This window comes from Muscardinus avellanarius (assembly GCF_963383645.1).
Source record: "Muscardinus avellanarius genome assembly, chromosome: 4".
Classification (NCBI taxonomy): Eukaryota; Metazoa; Chordata; class Mammalia; order Rodentia; family Gliridae; genus Muscardinus; species Muscardinus avellanarius.
In genome coordinates, this window is record NC_137789.1 from 105,297,910 (window position 1) to 105,321,795 (window position 23,886).

Genomic DNA, 23,886 nt, shown 5'->3' on the forward strand with positions numbered 1-23,886 from the left:
CTCATCTGAACATACCTGCAGAGTACCAGAGATCGTTCTTACTGTCCCTGGATGGGCCCAGTTTTCAGGATCAGTGGGTTGAATGGTTCACAGAGGGCCTGGCACCTAGTGTTTTCCTTTCTTCCTCTTCCTACTTCTCTTTCCCTACTCTGGTAGGCAAGTGAAATTCAAATTAAGGGTGGCAAAGAGATTGGTTAAAATAACCAATACCCATATTTGATCATTCTGTGAGCACAGCTGAGTATCCAAAATGAAAGGTGTAAAGAAAGGTGTAACCACTTCAAGTTTATACCATTTTAGACAGTCCTTGCTGGAGTATTGTTCTACTAGTTCAGTTACTGATTTTAGAAGTGTTTCTCTGGAACTTTCTTTAATTTATCAAGTTCTAATTCTTTAATGGTTTTCATTATACTTATTTAAAAACTTAACACTGAGTTGGATATAGTGGTGCATGCCTGTGATCTCAGTACTTGGGAGGCTGAGCCTGTGAGTATAATAGCCCCAGGGTAGTCCCCAGGTTCAATCTTGAGTACCAAAACAACAAAACGCTTTTGAATTCCTTAGTCTAGTTATTTATTTTTAGCTCCATTACACCTAAGAATTCTCATTAATCCTATTCCTTTCAACTAGATTATTATAAAGTAGGCCCTCTAGTTTAGTTTCCCTTTTCCACTTTTGCTCCCTCTTTCTCTTGCAGGATAATAACCACATACCAGGAATCTGGTCAAGGCATTCATTTGCTCTCAGCAACTTGAGTGCCTTCCATCACACTCTGTTGGAATTTACCTCATTACCATAGTGTGTGACCTGGCTACAGGACATAGCACATGTGCCTGGCCTGTGGTAGGCACTTGATATTTGTTCAGTAATTCTTTGCATTATAAGTCCTAACAGGATTTTTTGTTCATAGTATCATCTCAAACGCGTGCGCACACACACACCCACACCCCCCCACACACATATTCTTTTTTATATACTTTTATTGGTGCACTGTATAGTGGGGTTCAAAGTGATACATAATGCACACATCACTCAAGTGATTTCCCTACATATCCCTTCCTATTCTCCCTTTCTTCCTCCCCATACATGTTTAGTGGTACCTTCATATATGGGCATAACCTATTTGAACTGTTTCCTTCCTCAAGCCTCATTTTCCCCTCTGAATCTTCTCTCCCAACCCCAGTCCACTATTCTGGTTTCTCTCCTCAATTGACTAAAGTTCCTCTTTTTGTTTCCTATTTTCTCTCAAGCTTCCACATATGAGAGAAAACATATGACCTCTAACTTTCTGAGGCTGGCTGATCTCACTTAGCGTAACATTCTCTAGTTCCATCCATTTTTCTGCAAATAACACCACACACAGTAATTATTTAGATCTAACTAAATAATTGTTGTTGAGTTATATTCTAACAAAAGAATTCATTATTTATTGGGTTGGTGGGTGGTGGGTTAGAGTTGTCTTGAATGTATTGTGTTGTGTTTTTTGAGATGGAATCTTGCTCTGTTGCCCAGCCTCGTCTCAAACTCCTGGGCTTAAGGGACCCTCCCACCTCAGCCTCTCGATTGCTGGGACTACAGATGTGTGCCGCAACATCCTGTGTGTGTATTTGGAATAGACAGCTTTCATCTAGTAAGGATAGGGAGATAATAGATTTGTCAAATCCAGTACTCAAATGTGTTAAAAAAAAAAAAAGACAGCCTTGACTTTTTGGCAGATGGTAAAGAACTTGTCAAATCTTGAATAGAGCTTTGAATGCCACAAACGCATTAGATCAGCATTGTTTTGTGCACTAGCATGCAAGTGCAGCATCTTTGTTCTCCAGTTTATGTATTCTGCCATGCTTCTCCTTTTTTCATCCATTATGGCCTTGGCAATATGCATTACACCAGGACATTTCTCCTGGGATTAGGGGATAGGAAGCAGTGGCAGAATTTGTGTGTTAGGCAGATGTGACACAATATAACCAGTTTACTAGCCTGATCTTCTACCTGACACCAAATAAGACTGTCAATTATTCTTCAAGTGAAAATTTATCACTTTATCACCAAAATTGAAGTTTCAGTACTTTTTAATATATTAACACATAAAAGTGACTGGTTTTAAAATTTAAACTTCTTCCAGGCGTGGTGGTGCACGCTTGTAATCTCTGCGCTTTAGAGGCCGAGACAGGAGGATCGCACAGGTTCAAAGCCAGCCTCAGCTACTTAGTGAGGCTCTCAGCAACCTAGTGAGACCCTGTTTCCAAATAAAATATAAAATAGGTGTGGGAGTATAGCCTGGAGGTAGAAAGCCCCTGGGTTCTGCCCAAGTACCACACACACAAAAAAAATTTAAACTTCTGAGGGTGATTTTTAGAACTTGTTTAATTATAATTGCTTTCTTTTGTTAGTCTTTCAGTAAGTGTGCATTCTTATCAGTGACTTATTGATGAGAAAAACTGTTCATCCTAATACATGTTTCTTTTTTTAATAAAAATATCAGTCATTAACTTAAGTATGACATATGCTAATCAAGGCCTTGTGGGGGGTTTGCGTGTGTGTGTGTGTGTGTGTGTGTGTGTGTGTGTTGGCAGTACTGGGGGTGGAACCCAGGGGCATTCTATCTCCAAACTACACCCCCAGCTCTATTTTTTACTCTTTATTTTGAAACAGGGTCTCACTAAGTTGCAGAGTGCCTCACTAAGTAGCTGAGGCTGGCCATGAACCTGGATCCTCCTGTTTCAGCCTCTCAAGTACTGGGATTACAAAAGAGTGCGCCACCACACCCTGCAATTTTTTTTTTTTTATATATATAAAGCAGCTCTTTGAACACAATCTAGCAATCTGTGTTAATATCAGTCAATAGAGAGTAAGGATTAGAATTTTAAGATTAAATAAGTTCACTTTGTTAACATCACATTTTGTTTCATTTTGCAGCCTATTGGTGAATTTTTGGATGAAGCCATTAAATTAATTGCTTGCCATCATGAGCAGAAGCAAGCGGGACAACAATTTTTATAGTGTAGAAATTGGAGATTCTACATTCACAGTCCTAAAACGATACCAGAATTTAAAACCTATAGGCTCAGGAGCTCAAGGAATAGTATGGTAAGTTTTTACCTCAAAAATCAAGTACAGAGTCATGCTATTATGTAACTTTTTTCCTCTCATAATATAGATACTTTGGTAAGTAATTAACTTGCCTCAAGAAATAAAAACTAAATGAAAGGTATAATATGGTAAGTTGTCTTAAGGATTAAGGGTCTTTTATTCTTACTCATAAGACAGCTTCATAAACCAGCACTGCTCTTTAAGTTTAAACTATGATTAAATATTTGGGCATAGCCATATAGAGACAGATATCTGTATCAGAAAATAATAAGTGGGGCCAGGTGTGGTGGGCATGCTTATAATCCTCTGAGACAGGAGGATTACAAATTCAAGGCCAGCCTCAGGAATGTAGCAAGACTCTCAGCAACCTAGTAAGACCTGTTCAAAACAAAAATTGAAAAGGGGTGGGGGGTGTAGCTCAGTGATAAAATGCTCCTGGGTTCAATCTCCAGTACCCCCCATACACAAGAAAATAATAAGTAGCATGCTTATTAATTCCTTATATACATCTATCCCTATAGCTAATTATTTAATAAGAAGCCTCACTTAATCATCACTTTCACACTATAATGAAACTCTGAAATTTCAGAAATCTTATTTTACACTGGGGAATTAAGTCATCTAATACCATCTCACTGTATGTGTTTCAGCACTCATCTGTATCTTTAAAATTGATTTATAAGCTAATTTCTATACAAGGCCCAGGCTTTATAGATCAGCATAATTTCTTATAAACTGAAAGGCAGAACACTCCTTGGAATAGTTCAACTAATGATTCAAAATCACTAAGTTAGCATAATAAGCCAGTGTTCTTGGGACTTCTAAGCCACCCTCAAACATAATTATATCTCTATTAACTCTTCTTGAACCAAATATGTTTTGAAATCTATTTTTAAAATCAAGGGTTTTTTTTATGACCCAGCACTTTTGCTGGCTTCTAGAAAAACTCTTGCACAGGTACACAGAGAGGCATACATATGTAATTCTTTACAGCATCATTTCAATATCAGAAATGGGGAGCAGCATCAAGTCTGTCAGTAGGAAAATAAAACATTGTGATATAGTCATATAGTAAAATACCATTAAAACATTTAAAATGAACTGGAGCTCAGTGTATCAACAAGGATAACACCAGAAGTGAAGAGTTGTGTTTAAAAGCAAATGCAGAATAAACATATCATTGTGCCGTTTATCTGTAGTTTAAAATAAATAAAATAATGCTGTATATTTATGGATTCAATCATGTAAAAAAGATAAAAACATGCATTAACCCCAAACTAAGGGTTTTGCTTACTTCTGAGAATAAAGAGGAAGAAGGCTTTACCTATAAGTCATTTAGTTTTGAAAAATTCAGAGCAATTATGGTAAGATGTTAAGATCTAACAGATTTGTGTAACGAACCACTGATGTTTATTCTCTTCTGTATTCGAAAGTAATTTATAATATTAAAAGTTAGGGAAATTGGGGCCATTTATAAACTGTATTGGTTAGCTATCATTTTAATCATACTTTACAAACAAATTGAATTTAAAGAAAATATGATATAGTCAATATTAGGATTTTGAAAGCCAGTTCTTCATCCAAATTCTAGGTTTGTAATTTATTACCATTGTGATTCTTAGCAAATTTACACTTCCTATCTAATGCACAGAGTTGTTGTGAATATTATTTGTAAAATACTTAATGGTGCTTATTGTTCTCTGTGCTTATTCTTAGGTAAGTATACTTTGTATACCAGAATTAAAAAACAAAAAATTGTTTTGGAAAAGACTTTTACATCTTCTTAGCTGGCCCCTTTTCTAATGAATAAGTATCTTCTTAGCCAGGCATGGTGGCACATGCTTGTAATCCCAGCATCAGGAGGCTGAGACCGGAGGATTGCAGTTCCTGGGCAGCCTCAGCTACTTAGTGAGGCTCTTTGCAACTTAGTGAGACCCTGTTTCAAAATAAAGAATAAAAAATAGGGCAGTGAGCATAGCTCGGAAGTAGAATGGCCCTGCGTTTCATCCCCAGACCCGCAAAAAAAAAAAGTATCTTCAAATTTTCACTTAAAAGTAATAAATTTCATAACATTTTATAAAATGGCCAAATATTGTACATAAGATTTTCAAAACTCATTGTTGCATTACTTAGAATCAGCTGAATAGCTTAATTTGAAAATCAAAGATTATTTTGGACCCCGAGTATAGATAAGATTCACTGGGTCTGTATTGGAGCCTATGAATCCCCAGGTGTTTTTTATTCATATTAAGAATCAAAAATTAGAAATCTAATATCCTTTAAAATTAACTAGTGGAATCAACTCAGATACTTTCAAACTTATAGCTTGAAACATTACCTTGGGTGGGGTGTGGTAGCACATGCCTGAAATCCCTCCCAATACTTGGGAGGCTAAGACAGGAGAATCACAGGTTCACAGCCAGCCTCAAGTACTTAGGCCCTCTGCAACTTAATGAGACCCTGTTTCAAGATAAAGAATAAACAATAAAGCTGGATGTATAGCCCTTGGGTTCTGTCCTCAGTGCTGCAAAAAGAAAATAACTATTCCTTTTGACTTTCAGTCAACTAACATGAATGAATTTAGTGGTTAAAAATAAAACATACCAAGCCAGGCGTGGTGGCACACGCTTGTAATTCCCCGCGCCTGGGAGGCAGAGACAGGTGGATTGCGCAGGTTCGAAGCCAGCCGCGCTGGGTTAAGAGACCCTGTTTCCAAAAATAAAAAAGTATAAAATATATATATCATACCTTATATGAAGGTAGTCAAAATTTCTAATAATTTTGTGTGACCTCTGATGTATGTTTTTTTTTTTTTTTTAATTTAGGCAGCACGTATCTGTAAATGTGGCATTTTAAAGTAAGGATTATAGCCAGGGATGGTGGCACATGCTTGTAATCCTAGCATTTGGGAGGTTGAAACAAGAGGATCGTGGTTCAAGGACAGCCTCAGTTACTACTTAGTGAGGCCCTTTGCAATTTGAAATAGGGAAACCCTATTTCAAAATAAAAAATAGGGCTAGGGTGTAGCTCAGAGGAATGCCCCTGGGTTCCATCCCTAGCATCACAAATAAATAAATAAAAATAAAGTAAGGATTATAATATTTATAATTTTTTTCAGAGTAGGAACTAAAAAGTCAGAGTGTTCATAAATATGAATCCTATATTCAGAAGCTGCGTCAAATATAGCATTCATATTTATGAATGCCCTGATTTTGAACACCTTGGTTTTTTTTTTTTTTTTTTAGTTCTTACTCTGAAACAAAATTTCCAGGGCTTTCTTTTCTTAAAATTATAAAATAATTATGTATTTACTTAATATTTACTTAATATTCTTAATATATATCTAAAATCATATATATACTCACTTAAGTGTATGTGTGTGTATAAAGAATACACACGCGCACGCGTGCACGCACACACACACACACACACACACACACACACACACACACTTCTGTATACCTTCTTCATTCTGTATTCATTTTCTTGTTCCAAAAGGATGGGTGCAGTGTATTTATATAGAATTCTTCAGGAAATATTTTTAATAGGATTTATGACCACATATTTATGCTGCCTTTCCTTGATGTAAGTGCAGGGTGAAGGAGTCTCCTTTTGAGCAGACCTAAATGCTTATGAACTATTTGTGCCACCATGTGCTGGGTGGATCTTGGAGGTCAACAGCGAACAAGCAGCGTTTCTCTCTTCACAACCCGTTGTCTCTTTAGATGCATTAGCATTTTAAGAAGTAGATGCTCTGCACTGTTGGAATATGCTGATATCAGCATAGACAACACAAGTTGAGCATCAAAGACTGGAGAGTGATTCAGCTGCATTTGTCTTTGGATAAAGTGAGGAACTTCACAAGAGTTTCATAAGTTCAGTTATATAGATTTTTGCTTACTTTTTTTTGTTGTTGTTGTTCTGAATTTATTACAGTGCAGCATATGATGCCATTCTTGAACGAAATGTTGCCATCAAGAAGCTAAGCCGGCCATTTCAGAATCAAACACATGCTAAGCGGGCCTACAGAGAGCTAGTTCTTATGAAGTGTGTTAATCACAAAAATGTAAGTGAATACATTTCTTAAGTATAGATGAAACCAGATTGACTCTTGAATACATGAATGTCAAAGACTTTTAAATATTAGGAGCTTTAAGTTCACAATGTGAATATTTTCCTCAACATTATTAAGGGATACCAAAAGAAAAATGTCTTCTGAAATTTCGAAAACTTCAAGCTTTATTTATTTTGCTTTTTGTTCTCCATTTCAATGTTCACTGCTGGCGTTTCAGAGAGCTGTATCCTTAACACAGAGATGAAATTGTTTGCATTTTATTTTGACACTGGAACTTTATGTAAATATATGGGATATAAAATGCAAATCACTTCTCTACACCACAATTCCACCTCTTTAAGTGATATAAATAATCACTACTCACTGATCACTGTGTTGAAGATAGCCAGTGATAAAGCAGTTTAGCAGAAACTTTTTAAAAATACATAGAGAATTAGGAAAACTTTTTTTCCCTCATAGTACTGAGTATATAGGGGTGCTCTACTACTGAGCTATATTCCTAGTCCTTAGTATTTTTTGTTTTGAGGCAGGATCTCACTAAGTGATTGAGGTTGGACTCAAACTTGGGATCCTCCTGCCTCAACCTCTTGAGAAGCTAGGATTATAGGTGTTCCCCACTGTGCCAGGCAAGAAAACATTTCTTATTATATTTTTTAATGATTATAAAGACTTAAACATATAATTTTTACTTATTTTAAAAGTAAATAGTTAATTTTTTTTTTTTTGGTATTGGGAATGGAACCCAGGGCATTCTACCTTGAGCTACACTCCCAGCTCTATTTTTTATTCTTTATTTTGAAACAGAGTCTCATTGAGTTGCAAAGGGCCTCACTAAGAAGCTGAGGCTGTCTGCAAACTGCAGTCTTCTGGTCTTAGCCTCTTGAATGCTGGGATTACAAGCATGCAGCACCAGCCCAGCAATAGTTATACTTTTCAAAGCTTACATTGTGTACTGATATATTATGATTGTTTTTTTTTTTTTATTTTTAGGGTTTTTTTTTTTAGGTACTGGGGATGGAACCTTGGGGATGTTCTACCCCTGAGCTATACCCCCAGCCCTATTTTTTTATTCTTTATTTTGAAACAAGGTCTCACTGAGTTGCAAAGGGCCTCACTAATCAGCTGAGGCTGGCCACAAATCATAGTCCTCCTGTCTTAACCTCCCAAATGCTGGGATTACAAGTGTGTGCCACCACATTTGGCATGTTATGATTACTTTAATGGAGGGATCATTCCAAGCTCAGATGAAACAAACTAGGAAAGTATTACACAAGGGACTTTCTATGAAGTACTTGACTGAAGGCATCTGGCTGGAGACATTTTGTGGAATTTATCCAAAGGAGTTCATAAAATATAATAGGTTCAACACCTTCTGCTGGCAGATAATGCATTTCCCACATTCCCCATACACTGTGCCAGCCTATGTACTGGAGTTACACATTTGTCATGGAGAGAAGTACTGCATGGGTGTTAAGAATTAAGCACTTTATTTGGGAAGTATACAATGTTGTTTGGAAGGCAACACAGATACATAAAGAGTTAAATATCAAACATCACAAAGCAGTGTAATTTAACTGTGAAGTGATGGTGGATAGACAGTAAGTACTAAGATCCCAAGAAAGAGATTCCTGTGAGCTTTAATGACCTCAAAAAGTGTTGGAGTGTAGATTTGGGCTGACTTAAAGATGGGGTTAAAACTGGATTATTATAGAAAGGAGCCTCCTAGAGAGGAAGAATGGTATAAAAGAGGCCTAGAGATAGAGGTTTAAAGGTAGTTATTGGCAGGGAAGAAATTGTGGTAGCCATTTTTACTTCAGATGAGAGCCATATTGATAATCAGAGTTTGGCTGGGGTCTCTTGGCCCTGCGTAGAGATGCTTGTGCCCTTGTCACTTGTGGACTGTTTCATGACAAGGGCTGTGGTGGCACTGCCTCATTTTTTTCTTTGAAGAGGAATCTTGCTACTCCTTCTTCCCAAACATGGGTGACTGCAAAGAAAAGAGGGTCCCTCTGTAAGTGGAGGATGTGAGACCTGGGCTTCTCATGATTAGCCCTCTAGCAGTATGACATAGACCAGGTGCTTAATACTTTGTTCAGTTAGTAAGTATAAAACTAATTACAACCAGAAATGGCAACTGTACTTTCAGCTCTCTGATGATTTTTTTTTTAACTGATGTATGAACCCAGTAAAATGCTGTTAATCTCTGAGCTATAGTCCCAGCCCTATTTTTTTTTTTTAACTCTTTATTTGGAAACAGGGTCCTACTAAGTTGTAGAGGGCCTCACTAAGTAGCTCAGGCTGGCTGTGAACCCGTCTCAGTCTCTTAAGTACTAGGATTACAAGCTTGCACCACTATGCTCAGCCCAATGAATGTTTTTGTAATGTCTTATCTCTTAAATACTTTGATATTCTACATAGATAATCTCTTTATTGCTCTAAATATTTCTGTGAGTTTTTTTCTGTTCTTTTCAAGGATGATTTTGAGTTTCTTCTTAACTTGGTCTGTTATCTCTGAATGTTCTTTGGTAGTCACCTATTACATAGTATATAGTATGTCTGATTGAATCCTCTGATAGGACCTGAGGCATGTCACCTCTTTACTATAGACACTAAATTTTTTTGGAAGGAAGATCATAGGTTTGAAGCCAGAGCATAGTGAGACCCTGTTTCAGAGAAAAACAAAAGAGGAATAGGGATGTAGCTCAGTGGTAGAACATCCTGGGTTTAAATCCTTAGTTCCCCTAAAACACACACACACACACACACACACACACACACACACACACACACACACACACCCTATTTAGAAATCATTCATTATTTAACTCACTTTGACTAAGAAATGATTCTTGTTACAGTTTGATAATGGCTTACTTTCATCCATCCTTTTTTTTTTTTTTTTTTTTTCAGTTTTGGAGAATTAAGCAAAACTGGGCATAGTAGCACATACCTGTAATCCTGGTACTTGGGAGACTGAGACAGGAGGATCAAAAGTTGAGACTAGTGCCCCTGAGTTCAGTTTCTAGTACTGGGAGGTGAAAGTGAGGACCAGGGGAGGAGAGCTCAGACTGGGATTATACAGAAATATTGAGTTGGATAAAAGCTAGTAGAAGCTGAGAGCAGTGGCACATGCCTATAATCCCAGGTATGTGAGAGGTTGAGGCAGGGGGATTGCAAATTTAAGGCCAGCCTGAACATCTTAGCCAGACCTTATATCAAAATGAAAAGGGCTGGGGATGCAGCTCAGAGGTTGAGTACTTGCCTAGCATGTACGAGGCCCTGGATTCAATCCCGAGTATATCAAAAGAAAAAAATGAGGTGGGAGGAAGGTGAGCGTAATAGAATATATTTAAGATTTGCTGACAAATTATATAGATAGATGTTTGTGTAATATAAAAACTTGATAGAATATTCACAAATGAAGTTAGTTATGTGAAACAGTTGATAAGGTTTTTGTTTTTTAAGACTGTTGTAGTTTTAAGTTCGTAGCAAATTTGGGAGGAAGGCACAACATTTTTATATATCCCCTGTCCCCATACCTACACATATACAGCATCCCCCAAATCAGCGTCCCTAATCAAAGTGATACATTTGTTATAATCAATGAACCTTCATTAAACATCATATACCCACAGTCTGTACTTTATTTTAGGGTTTTCACTGTGGCTTTCTTGTTTGTTTGCAATCCTGGAATTGAACCCAGAGTCTCATGCTTGCTTGACAAGCTGAGCCATCTTTATCTCCTAGGGTTCATTTTTGGTATGGTATGTTTATGGGTTTTAGCAAATGTATAGTGATATATGTCTATCTTTATATTATTCAGAGTGTGTTCACTGCCCTAAAGATCTTCCTTATCATTCCTTCCTCTTCGCCAAGTCCTTGCTATAAAGCTTTAATATACAAATTAATATTGTAATATTATAAATTAAGAGATTTTTTGAGCTTAATACATCACCTGATGATTTTAAAATTATGGTGGATTTTTTTTAACCCATGTATTGGGACTTCCCAAATGAAGTATTAAGTAATTTCTAATTTGTGTTCCTCTTTGCTTTTACCATAGATAATTGGCCTTTTGAATGTTTTCACACCACAGAAATCCCTAGAAGAATTTCAAGATGTGTAAGTGTGGTAATTAAAATTTTATCAGTTCAAAGCTTTGTTAGTACATCTGTCTTGGCTTGTTGCTGTACACTTCAGCTCTCATCTTTTCCACCCATGAAGTTACATAGTCATGGAGCTCATGGATGCAAACCTCTGCCAAGTGATTCAGATGGAACTAGATCATGAAAGAATGTCCTACCTTCTCTATCAGATGCTGTGTGGAATCAAGCACCTTCACTCTGCCGGAATCATTCATCGGGTTAGTAAGAAAAAAAATCACACTCTTTTTTATTTGAGCTGAAGTTCATATAACAAAGTTAATCATCTTAAAGTGTATAATTCAGTGGGTTTTAGTCCATATACAGTGTTGTGTAAACACCACCACCTATATCCTAAAATACTTTTATCACTTCAAAAGAAAACACTATTTACCTTAAGCAGTCACTCTTCATTTCTTTCTCCCCAGCCCCTGGCCTCATACTAACTTGCTTTCTGTGTCTATGGACTTTTCCAATTATTTCATATAAATGGAATCATATGGTTTATGACCTTTTGTGTTAGACTTCTTTCAAGAAACATAATATTTTTAAGATTTGCCCATGTTGTAACATGTATCATTCTTCCTTTTTATGACTGAATAGTATTTTATATACCACATCTAACTTATTCATTCATACATTAATGGTCACTTGGGTTATTTCCAGCTTTTGGCTTTAAGGAGTGCTGCTGTGAAAACTTATATACAAGTATTTGTTTGAATATCTGGTTATAGTTCTTCTGGGTATATACCTTAAAAGTAGAATTCCTTAAGAATATACTATAGAAATCAAAGTGGTCATGTGGAAATTCTATGGTTAACTTTTGAGAGGAACTATTAAACTTTTTCAAAATAGCTTTTACCATTTTACCTTCCCAGTTTCTCCACAAACTTACTAGTATTTATTATCTAACTTGTTAAATCTAGCCATCCTAATGAGATGAAGTGCTATTTTTGTGTATATTCCATTAAGTAGATCTTTATCATATATAACTTTTGTTTTCTCCCATTCCATAGTTGTCTTCACTTTTTTTGTATGTGATATTGGGGTTCCTGGAAGCCCTTCTACCTCCAGGCTACACTCCCAGATCTATTTTATATTTTTAAACAGGGTCTCTTAAGCCAGCGTGGCTAACTTCGAACCTGCGCGATCCTCCTGTCTCTGCCTCCCAAGCGCGGGGGCCACCATGACTGCCATCTTCACTTTTATAAAGTTTGACTTTTTTCTTTTGTTGCATGTGCTTTTGGTGTTGTATGTAAAAAAATCCATTGTCAAATTGAAGGTCATAAGAATTCACCTTATTTTTTTATGATAAGTTGTTCTTTTTAATTTAATTAATTTATTTTTTGTGGTACTGGGGATTGAACCCAGGAATATTTTACCTCTGAGCTACACCCCCAGCCCTATTTTTTAGTCTTTATTTTGAAACAGGGTCTCACTGAGTTGCAAACGGCCTCACTAAGTAGCTGAGGCTGTCCATGAACCATGATCCTCCTGTCTCAGCCTCCCAAATGCTGGGATTACAAGTGTGTGCCACCATGCCAGGCTTTATGACAATTTTATAGTTTTAGCTCTTCATTTTTATATATGGTGTAAGGTAAGGGATCAACTTCATTTCTCTGCATGTAGAAATTCAGTTGTTTCATCCCTATTTATTTATTTATTTATTTACTTTGCGGTATTGGGGATTGAATCCAGGGGCATTCTACCTCTGAGCTACATCCCCAGCCCATTTATGTATGTATGTATGTATGTATGTATGTATGTATGTGTGTATGTATGTAATATATGTTTTGGTACTAGGGATGGAACTTAGGGGCCTTCTACCTCCAAGCTACACCCCCAGCCCTATTTTTTTATTCTTTATTTTGAAACAGGGTTTCACTAAGTAGTTGAGGCTGGCCGTGAACCACGATCCTCCTGTCTCAGCCTCCCAAATGTTGGGATTACAAGCATGCACCACCACACCCAGCCTATCCCCATTTATTAAAGAAACTATTTTCTCCCCCAATGAATCATCCTTGTTAAAAACCAGTTGGCCATAGACACAGTTTTATTTCTGGACTCTCATTTCTATTGTATTGGGTTTTGTTTCTGTCCATATACCAGTACCATGTTTTTTTGATTACTGTAGCTTTTAAGTTTTGAAATTGGAAAGTAGGAATCCTCCAATTTTACTCTTTTCAGTATCAGTTTAAATGTCTTTTAATTGCAAGTGAATTTGAGTTTTTTTCTGTTTTCCTTTTCTACAGACAAGGCCATTGGAATTTTATTAAGGATTTTGTTACTTGTTGATCATTGCTTTGGTAGTTTTGTCATCTTAACAAAATTTAGTATTCCAATATGTGAACTTAGGATGCCCTTACATTTTCTGAAGTTGTATTAATCTGCTTGGGCTGACATAATACAATAATACAGATTGTGTACCTTAAAACAATAGACATTTATTTTCCCACAGTTCTGAAGTCTAGAAGTCCATGATCTGAGTTCCAAGAAAATTGATCTCCGGTGAGCTCTCTTCTTGACTCATAGCCACCATTTTGTTGTGTCTTCACAGGCCTTTTCTCTGTGTGTAGTGGCTTTAAAATGTTCAGATGTCTCTATTTCAGTTCATATGGACTAGGGTTGACCCTTGTTACCTTGTTTCAACCTTAATTACCTCCATCCATAGGAACCTGTCTCCAAATACAGTGAATATTGGGGCTAGGATTTCAACGTAAGAATTTAGAGGGGGACACAATTCAGTCCGTGACGTAGGTCTTTAATTTCTTTTAGCAATGTTTTATGAGTTTCAGTGTATATATCTTACCCCTTTTTAGTATACTCTCAAGCTTTGGGAAGGTATTATAAATGAAATTGTATTATTACTTTTCAGATTGTTCATTGCTATTATATAGAAACATAGCTGATTTTTGTGTGCTGGGTTTATATCTTGCAACTCTGCAAAATGTATTAACTATAATAGCTTTTTAGTAGATTTTTTAAATGATTTTCTATATAAGATACTGTCGTCTGCACCTTATCTTTAAAACTTAAAAGAGGCTTACTTAGGTCAGTTTTGAATGCTGAATGGCCAAGATCAGGTGGCCTTATCTCCGGCCTTCATTGAGGGCCTCTGTGGTTGTATCACAAAGTGGAACAGAAACAGAGAGAGAACTGAACTTTCTGTGCACAAGAGGCCATGTATCCAGGATAACTTTGCTTTATAACAACCCAGTCTCAAAAGAGCTAGCCCACCCCACAAGATTAGCATTAATCCCTTCCAAGGACGGTGCCCTGATGACTTAATGATCTTGTATAAAGCCATACCTCTTACTGGCAACCAAGCTTTCAGCACATGAACTCATGGGAGACACACTCAAACTATGTCCAAACCATAGCAACCATTAAGAATGATGTTAGCTATGGTCTTTTTCTGATTGCAGAAGTTCTCTTCTGTACTGAAGTTATTGGCATTGTGTAGTTGGAAGATATATACCACACAATACTATCTTTAATTCATATACCAGCACAAGTTCAGGGGTCTCTAGGACCATTCTTACTTTATACCACCTGGCTACAAAATCAGTGGTCTCCACAAATTCCCATTGATAATGCACTAGAATAACCTACAGGACTTCCCAGAGTGCTGTCCTTAAAATTACTTTTACTATAGCAAAAAGATACCAATTAGAACTAGCCAAAGGAAGAGAGACAAGGGGCAAAAACTGGAAGAGGTCCAAACATGGAGCTTTTAGTTGTTCTCTAACCACAAAGTATGACCATACACAGAGTATTGTCATCTAGGGAAACTTAGCTAGTCCTTTGATGCCCAGAATTCTTATTTGATCTCTATCATGTATTGCTTACATGTCTTTGACCTCTGCTCTCCAACTGTTCCTGAGTCATGCTAATTCCTTTAGTCTCCATTTCCTCCAGAGGAGTCCCAAAGCCCCCATCATAAATCATGTTAAACTGTACCATGGACAAAGTCCCCATACAAACAGAGACAGTTCTATTAAGCAGGACATTCCAGGGACTTAGAGATTATATATATTTGAGCAAAGGCCAGATGTCCCTTTACGAAAGATTAATTCTTCACCTTATATCTTTCTATTTCTATTTTTATCATGAAAGGATGTTAGAAATTGTCAAACGCATTTTTACAACAATTGAAATAATCTTATGTGTATTTTTCCTTTACAAATTAAAAACAATCGCCAAAAGCCGGGCATGGTGACACACACTTGTAATCCCAGTGCTTGGGAGGCTGAAACAGGATCACACAGATTCAAAGCTAGCCTCAGCTACTTAGTGAGGCTGTCAGCAACTTAGTGAGACCCTGTTTCCAAATAAAGTATAAAATAGGTCTGGGAGTATAGCTTGAAGGTAGAAAAGCCCCTGGGTTCCACCCAGTACCACCAAAAAACATTGCCAAACAGATCATGAAAATCACTGCTTCTTATATTATGTAATGTGTGCCCAATGTCTTATTTACAGTACAGCTTATATTTAAGCAATACTATTTTTCTTAGTGATGATCTATAATTTTGTTCTTACTGATAGTAAAATTTCCAACCTACCATAATTCACCTGTGTCATTGAAATATTTCAGAATTGAAAACATGAAACCTAATGGGTTTAAAATCTCATTTTAAACTAACAATAAGCTTTATATACATATTACACATCAACAATGGGCCACTTTGCCAATCCTGATATATGTTACTTGACCTTTCAAATTGGCAAACACTCAGTTCTTCCAAAGTAGTCATTATCGATGTTTCCATCCCTGACTTCCCAATTTAAATTTAAAAATTTTTGCTCACAAAATTTTTGTCTGGCTGAAGAGGTAGGAAGGACACTATTATCTTGAGGCCACCAATCCATACATAATATTACTTGTTGTTGACACTACTATATAATGCCCAGTTCAAGAAGTCCCCAAAGACCACTAGGAGACTGTCCCCATATGCAAAACCAGAGAGCCTTTATTTGGGCTTACGGTCGGACTCTCAGACCTCTCTGATGCAGCGGATCCGTACCAGTGGATCTGTACCAAGAGCCTCATGCAACTGTTAGACAAAGCTTTTACTGTGGTTCGGATAGGGGTGGGGGAATTCCAACTTAGCAATCACATTATTGGGCGATTTCTAAGCAGGGGTGATTTGGTGCAAATTGATTGGCCCCTGCCTAGGGCAGTACATTTCAGGAGCTGTTTGTGGTTTTTCCAGTAACATGGGGTCAGTTAGAGGGCAGCTATAAAATGGAGCCTTTTAACAAAATGGAGTTACAATTATCAGGGTCCCTCATTCTAAGTAATGTCTGTGAACTGTCTACCTGACCCCAACCAGAAGGAAATACGAGCTATGCCTAGTAGAAGGAATGCAGTACCATAAACACACATGGTTTCCTGTTCAGCATACTTTGCCTGTTAGCCTTGATGAAACTTACTATGAACCAAAGAATGAAAGCATAGATCCACAACACAAATACATTGCATTACCTGTACCAATGAACAGAACATATATTAAACACTAGTGATGAAAACAAAAGGAAAAATAGAAACCTAGCCTGAAAGACAAAGATTACTTTTGTCATGTCTTTATCCAGAAAAGCATGTATATGGGCCTTAACATATTTTGGAAGATATGATTGTTTTACAAAATTAAATACAGAAAGATAAGAAAGATATTTTTGAAACAGGGTTTCACTAAATTACGGAGTGCCTCACTAAGTAGCTGAGGCTGTTCGTGAACTGCGATCCTCCGGTCTCAGCCTCCCAAATGCTGGGATTATAAGCATGCGTCACCATGCCCGGCTTGCTTCTATTTCCTAAAGATAGTATTTTAGTAAAGCAATACTTGTTCAAGAATAAAAATAAACAGAAGCTCTGATGCTTCTTCAGTGTCTGTTTGTAATAGTTGAAAATTACTGACTTTTCATACAAATACATTCTAGTACAGAAATAAGATTCTAACCTCAAACAATTTTGGAAAAAAGAGTAAATTCAAATGTTTTTTTTTTTTTTTTTTTTTTGTGGTACTGGGGACAGAACAAAGGGTTGTTCTACTTCTGAGCTGCACCCCCAGCCCCATTTTATTTATTTTGAAACAAGGTCTCACTAAGTTGCAGAGGGCCTTACTAAGTTACTGAGGCTGGCCATGAACCCGCAGTCCTCCTGTCTCAGCCTTCCAAGTACTGGGATTATCAAGTGTGCACTACCCTGCCCAGTTCTTCAGTCTTTTTTAAGACAGGTTTTTTATTAAGAAAAAAATAAAGAGCCAAAATGCCTCAAAAATATTAACTGAAATTCATCCTTTATATCAATGTTAATAACAGATGTTAATAACATTGCTAATTATATAGAGAGGGATAACTTGAAATTTATGTGAATTTGTGGCAGAGGCAATAGAACTAACTTAACATTCCATCGTCTCCTCAGTTCTTCTAGCCTCAGCTAGGCAAGGCCACAGAAGTACTCCTGGCCAATAAAATGTGAGTAGGAGCAAAGACTCTGGAAAAGAGCTGTTGCACAATCTCTTCCTTGCTTTGGTGATTGGTAAGATTGCAGAGAGCAGCCTAAGCCACTGAGCATCTTTATAGAGGAGAGCCCCCTTCCCACCAGGATCTTCACTGAATATTTAGTAAGGCAAATGGACTGAGTTGTGTTAGGCTACAGAGAGTTCAAAATGTGTTACTTTTCAGCAAATCCTGGTCTATTACCACTGAAACTGTTGCCAGCAGTGGGGTGTTACACAGTTGAAAATCCCTAATCTGAAAATCTAAAACACTTCATTATTTTAAATCTGAGTGCTGACATGATGTTCAAAAAGTTTTAGAATTTGGAGCATTTTAGATTTTTAGAATAGGGATAGTCAACTAACTGGTAAAAGCTGTGCAAGTATCCCAAATCTAAAAAACCTTAAATTGTGAAAGCAGTCCTGATTCCAAGCATTTCTAGTAATACATGCTCATCCTGTATAACAATACAGAATCCTGTCTTAATAGCTGAACAGCAGGGAAACTATTATCAAAGGAAAAGGCAATCAGAATTATCCAAACATTTAAGGAGACTGTCCCCTGCACAACACTTGCATAATGACTGAAGCTGTAGGAACAGAGTTTGGGGAATTGAAGCCTGCTTGCTTTTATAAAGAAAGTGTTAAATGGTGGAGAATGTATCATGTACAAAGCCTAAGATGTTTACTCTCTGGCTTTCGTCGAAAAACACTTGCTGCCTCTGCTCTAGAAGAAACTGGTAAGCAAAACTTGAGTTGTGTGTATTAGTGGCTACTGGCTACACATGAAAGAATTGGCCACTTAAAAAGCTGAAATGAAAGGGAACAGGGTCTAGAATTTTAGGATCTTACCATACCAGAAAAGCTAACTGCTACTAGACCCCTCAATAAAAGTATGGCAAATGCTTAGCAAATATTCCTGCCTGTCTTCATCCTTTGGTGGGCTCAAACACATGACTTGTGAGAGAATGTGATGCTCATCAGACCTGAAAAGAAATTGTGAATGTGATTTAGTGTGGCTCCTGCTTCTGTCTTCAACCATGGAAAAAGAATGTCCTTAGGAGGCACTTCTTCATTGTGCTTAAACCTGAACCTGACCCATGATCTGGAGCAAGGCCACACAGCCAACGTTACAAACCCCTGAGCAAATGAGAAAAGTTAAGCCACTGATATCTTACGTTTGTCTCTCTGCATCATTTTCCCATAGTCATTCTGAAAGCTTTTTATTTTTTATTTTTATTTTTTTATTCTTTTTAATTTTTAAAAATTTTTATTAGTGCACTGTATACATCATAATGGAGTAAAAAAAAAAAAAAACTTGTGTAGACATAGATGTACACATTACCCACCAAGCCCCCACCCAGTCCCCACCTCACTCCCTCTCCGTCGCTCCCTCCCATGCTTGGTTTAGTGGTTGGCTTCGATATGATTAAGTATATCATGCACTTTAAAGAGTTTCCCTCTCACCCCCTCTTATCCCCACAGTTAGGTTGCCTTATTTGCTCCTCTATAGGATCTTCTTTTTCCCTTGGAGTTCTCCTATGATCCCTTTCACTCTAGCTTTCACATATTAGGGAAAGTATCTGATTCCTTACTTTTTGTGACTGACTAATCTTGCTTAGCATAATGTCCTCAAGATCCATCCATTTTCCTGAAAATACCGCAATTGTATTTTTTTTTAATGGCTGAGTAAAATTCCATTGTGTACATATCCTACAATTTTGTAATCCATTCATCTGTTGATGGACATCTTGCCTGGTTCCATAGTTTGGCAATGGCAAATTGTACAGCTATGAACATAGATACACATGCATTAATTCGGTAGTTTGGTTTCCTTTCTTTTGGGTAGATACCCAGAAGTGGTATTACTGAATCGAATGGTAGATTTGTTCCCATTTTTCTGAGGATTCTCCATACTGTTTTCCAAAGTGGTTTCACTAATTTGCAATCCCACCAACAATGTTTTAGAGTTCCCACTTCTCCACATCCTTGCCAGCATTTGTTGTTGTTTGTGTTTTGCATGATTGCCATTCTATTTGGAGTTAGGTGAAATCTCAGGGTAGTTTTGATTTGCATCTCTCTGATTGCCAATGATGTTGAGTGTTTTTTCATGCATTTATTGGCCATTTGAATTTCTTCTTTTGTGAAGTGTCTATTTAGTTCTCTTGCCCATTTTTTGATTGGATGATTTTTTTTTTTAGTGTTGAGTTTCTTGAGTTCTGTGTATATTCTAGATATTAGTCCTCTATCAGAGGGGTAAGTGGCAAAAATCTTTTCCCATTCTGTTGGCTCTCGATTGAGGTTCTTGACAGTTTCCTTTGCTGAACAGAAGCTCTTCAGTTTTATGCAATCCCACATATTGATTCACCTTTTAGTTTGTTGTGCCTTTGGAGTATTGTTGAGAAAGTGTTTATCTGTGCCTGTGTGTTGCAGTGTTGGACCTATGCCCTCTTCCAGGAGCTTCAAGGTCTCTTGTTTGATTTCCAAGTCTTTCATCCATCTTGAATTGACTCTTGTGCAGGGTGAGAAAGTGGGATTAATTTCCAATTTTCTGCATATGGTTAACCAGTTTTGCCAATATCATTTGTTGAACATGCTATCTTTTTTCCAGTGTATGTTTTTGGCCCCTTTGTCAAAAATCAATTGGCTGAAAGTGTGTGGACTTGTTTCTGGGTCTTTATTCTGCTCCATTGGTCTAGGTATCTGTTTGGTTTTCTTTTTTCTTTTTTTTCTTTTTCTTTTTTTTTTTTTGCCAATACCATGCTGTTTTTATTACAATGGCTTTGTAGTATAGTTTAAAGTCAGGTATTATGATTATAGTTTAAAGTCAGGTATTATGATTCCTCCTGCATTGTTTTTGTTGCTGAGAACTACTTTGGCTATTCTGGGCTTTTTGTTATTCCAAATAAATTTAAGGACTGATTTTTCTTATTCTATGAGTAATGATCTTGCTAGTTTAATGAGCATTGCATTGTATCTGTAGATCACTTTTGGAAGGATGGCCATTTTAATGATATTTATTCTGCCTATCCATGAACATGGCAGACATTTCCATCTTCTACGATCTTCTTTGATTTCTTTTTTCAATGTTTTATAAGTTTCTTTGTAGATACCTTTTACCCCCTTGGTTTAGTTTATTCCTAAGTATTTTGGGTTTTTTTTGTGGGTGACCCTGAATAGAAGTGTTTTCTGAATATCTTTTTCAGTGGATTTATGGTTGATGTAGAGAAAAGCTTCTGATTTTTTAAGATTGATTTTGTATCCAGACACTTTGCTGAATTTGTTGATCAGTTCTATAAGCTTTTTGGTTGAATTGGTTGGATTTTTAAATGTAGTATCATGTTATCTGCAAATAGTGAAAGTTTGAGTTCTTCTTTCCCTATTTGTACTCCTTTGATTTCCTTTTCTTGCCTTATTGCTCTTTCTAGAGTCTCAAGTATTATATTTAAGAGAAGTGGTGATAATGGATATCCTTGTCTTGTTCCTGTTTTTAGGGGGAATTTTTGAAGTTTTCCCCATTTAGTATGATGTTGGCTGTGGGCTTATTGTAGATTGCCTTCGTGATGTTGCGATATGTTCCTTCTATTCCAATTCGTTGCAGTGCCTTTATCATAAATGGATGTTGAATTTTATCAAATGCCTTTTCAGCATCTATTGAAATGATCATGTGATTTTTTTTTTTTTTTGTCTTTGGTTCTGTTTATATGATGTATTACATGGATTGATTTTCGTATGTTGAACCAGCCTTGCATCCCTGGGATGAACCCTACCTGGTCATTATGCATGATTTTCTTATGTGTTCTTGAATGCGTGTTGCTAGTATTTTGTTTAGCAGTTTTACATCCAAATTCATCAGAGATATAGGCCTATAGTTCTCCTTCCTTGAACTGTCTTTATTTGGTTTTTGGTATTAATGTGATGTTGGCTTCATAGAATGTATTTGGGAGAGTTCTGCTTTTTTTCTATTTCACGAAATAGATTGAGGAGTATTGGTATTAGCTCTTCTATAAAGGTTTTATAAAATTCACTTGGGAAACCATCTGGTCCTGGGCTTTTCTTTGATGGTAGGCTCTTTATTGCTGCTTCAATCTTTTTGATTGTTATTGGTTGGTTTAAGTGTTCTATATCCTCTTGACTCAGTTTTGGAAGGTTATATTTATATAGGAAGTTGTCGATTTCCTCCAGATTTTCCATTTTGTTGGAGTATGGTTTTTCAAAGTAGTTTCTGATAATCCTCTGGATTTCTACACTGTCAGTAGTATTATCTCCTTTTTCATCTCTTCATCAGAGCATATGTCTCTGAGACCAAACTCAATGTAGGAGTCTCAGTTCTACACAGCTAGGGCTGGGCTAGTATGACTTTTCCCTGTTCCCCACAATTGGGATGTGTGGGGTTCTCGACAAACCTACTCACTGGGTTTAGAGTTAAGCGTAAAATCCCCCCTACACTTTTCACTGATCTAAGCCTGAGTGTGTCTGAGCTTCTGATATGATCAACACAGATCCCACTCCCACCTTTTCTGGTTTCTTCTCCAGTTTACCACGACTTTACTTATTGTGCTCTGGATCTCTGGGGGATGTAATTTCCACTGTCACTGCTCCTTCCCTGAGATGTATCACAAAGTCTCAGACCCAGGGAGTTTGTTGCAGCTGCACCAGACTCTGAGGCCGCTGGGCTTGGGGCTTTCATTCAGGGGACTGCGACTAGGGTGTAGTAATTTCTCCCACCCCTACTCCTGCACTGCCTTGAACTGCTAGATCTCAGACCCAGGGAGTTTATCAAAGCTGGTTGAGTCCCTGATGGTGCAGTGCTGGGATTTCTCCTGTAGGGGACGCAATTTAACTTACGATTGTAATGGTGCTGGGCTGGTGGTTCCGCTGGAGCTTTTGTGGGTGTGGTGAATTCACCACTGCTGATGGCAATATGGCATCTCTACCACGCCCTCAGCCGTGAGTCTGGTATATCTCACCTCTGGTTTTGAGCTCAACTCTGAAACCCTGGAGACCGTGATGGGCTTGGCCGCTGAAAATATTAGCTCGTCTTCGCGCTGAAAGAACTGATGAATTACATCCAACTGGACTGCACCTGGTCGCTTCAGCTCCTTTGCTTTTCCTCCCTGGAGTCTAGGTCTGTGAGGCAAGATGAAATAGGCGCGGCGGCCGCCACCACAGCAGGCCAGTTTCTTTTCTGCTTCTCTGGTTGTTCTAGTTTTCTTTTTTTTCTGTCTCTTGTATTTATAGCTTTTATTTCTCTGTTGATAGCATTTTCTGACTCTGAAAGACATTATTTTTGCCGCTATGGAGATTGTCAGTTTTACTCGTAGAAGCTACTTTACTCGGTCACCTTCTTCCTCTCCAAAATTTTTAGAGAATAAATCTTCCAAATTCTTTTGTTTGTTTGTTTGTTTGTTTGTTTTTAACAGCACTGGGAATCAAACCCAAGGCTTTGTGCAGGCTAGGCAAGCTCACTGCCACATCTCTAGCCTTTGTAAAATATTTTAACTGATGAAATTACCTCAGTCCACCTCCAACATATACCTGAAAGCTTAATGGTGGACCCAGGTTCTCCTAAAGTAAACTTATTATAGGGTCTATGAGCTGACATATAGACTTTGAAAAGGACAACCAAAAAGATTTAAGACCTCTTAAGTTTCTGAGAGTTTGCTGTCATGTACAAAAAACCCCCCCTAAGTCTATGTCTGTTCTGACTGTGACTGTCATTCACAGTTCACAACAGTTTCTCTCCCAAGCAACATGTGGTGATGTCAGGAGGCATTTTTTTATTGTTACAAGTGAGAAGAGCCACTGGCATCTAGTGAAGGCCAGGAATGCTCCGAAATTCCCACCATTTTAAGAGGTACAAGAAAGCCCCTCAAAAGAACATTCAGCTAGAGTGTCAATAGTGGCAAAGTTGTGGAAGACTGCTTTAAAATCTTCTGTAGGTGGAAGCAAGTTAAGAAAGCTGAGCAGTCCCCAAGGAGAGAATGCATCCTATACTACTCAATTCAAGGAGGATGAAAGAAAAGGAAGACCCTCCTTTAGGGGACAGCCAAATATCACACAGAACAGCAGACAGGGT

The 23,886-nt window shown here is 37.4% G+C and overlaps 1 protein-coding gene across 6 annotated transcripts in view; it reads left to right on the top strand.

Moving 5' to 3' along the window:
- Nucleotides 1-2,851: 2,851 nt before the first annotated feature.
- MAPK8 (mitogen-activated protein kinase 8) overlaps nucleotides 2,852-23,886 on the top strand; it is a gene marked incomplete at its 3' end in the record, with an annotated part of 42,519 nt that continues 21,484 nt past the window's right edge. For all 6 annotated transcript variants that reach the window (XM_080694073.1, XM_080694076.1, XM_080694074.1 and 3 more), the window contains exons 1-4: nucleotides 2,852-3,087; nucleotides 7,027-7,156; nucleotides 11,229-11,287; nucleotides 11,390-11,528. In XM_080694073.1, coding sequence (XP_080550199.1) covers nucleotides 2,966-3,087; nucleotides 7,027-7,156; nucleotides 11,229-11,287; nucleotides 11,390-11,528 — 450 coding nt within the window. In that variant the 5' untranslated portion in view covers nucleotides 2,852-2,965. The remainder of the gene's footprint in view (nucleotides 3,088-7,026; nucleotides 7,157-11,228; nucleotides 11,288-11,389; nucleotides 11,529-23,886) is intronic.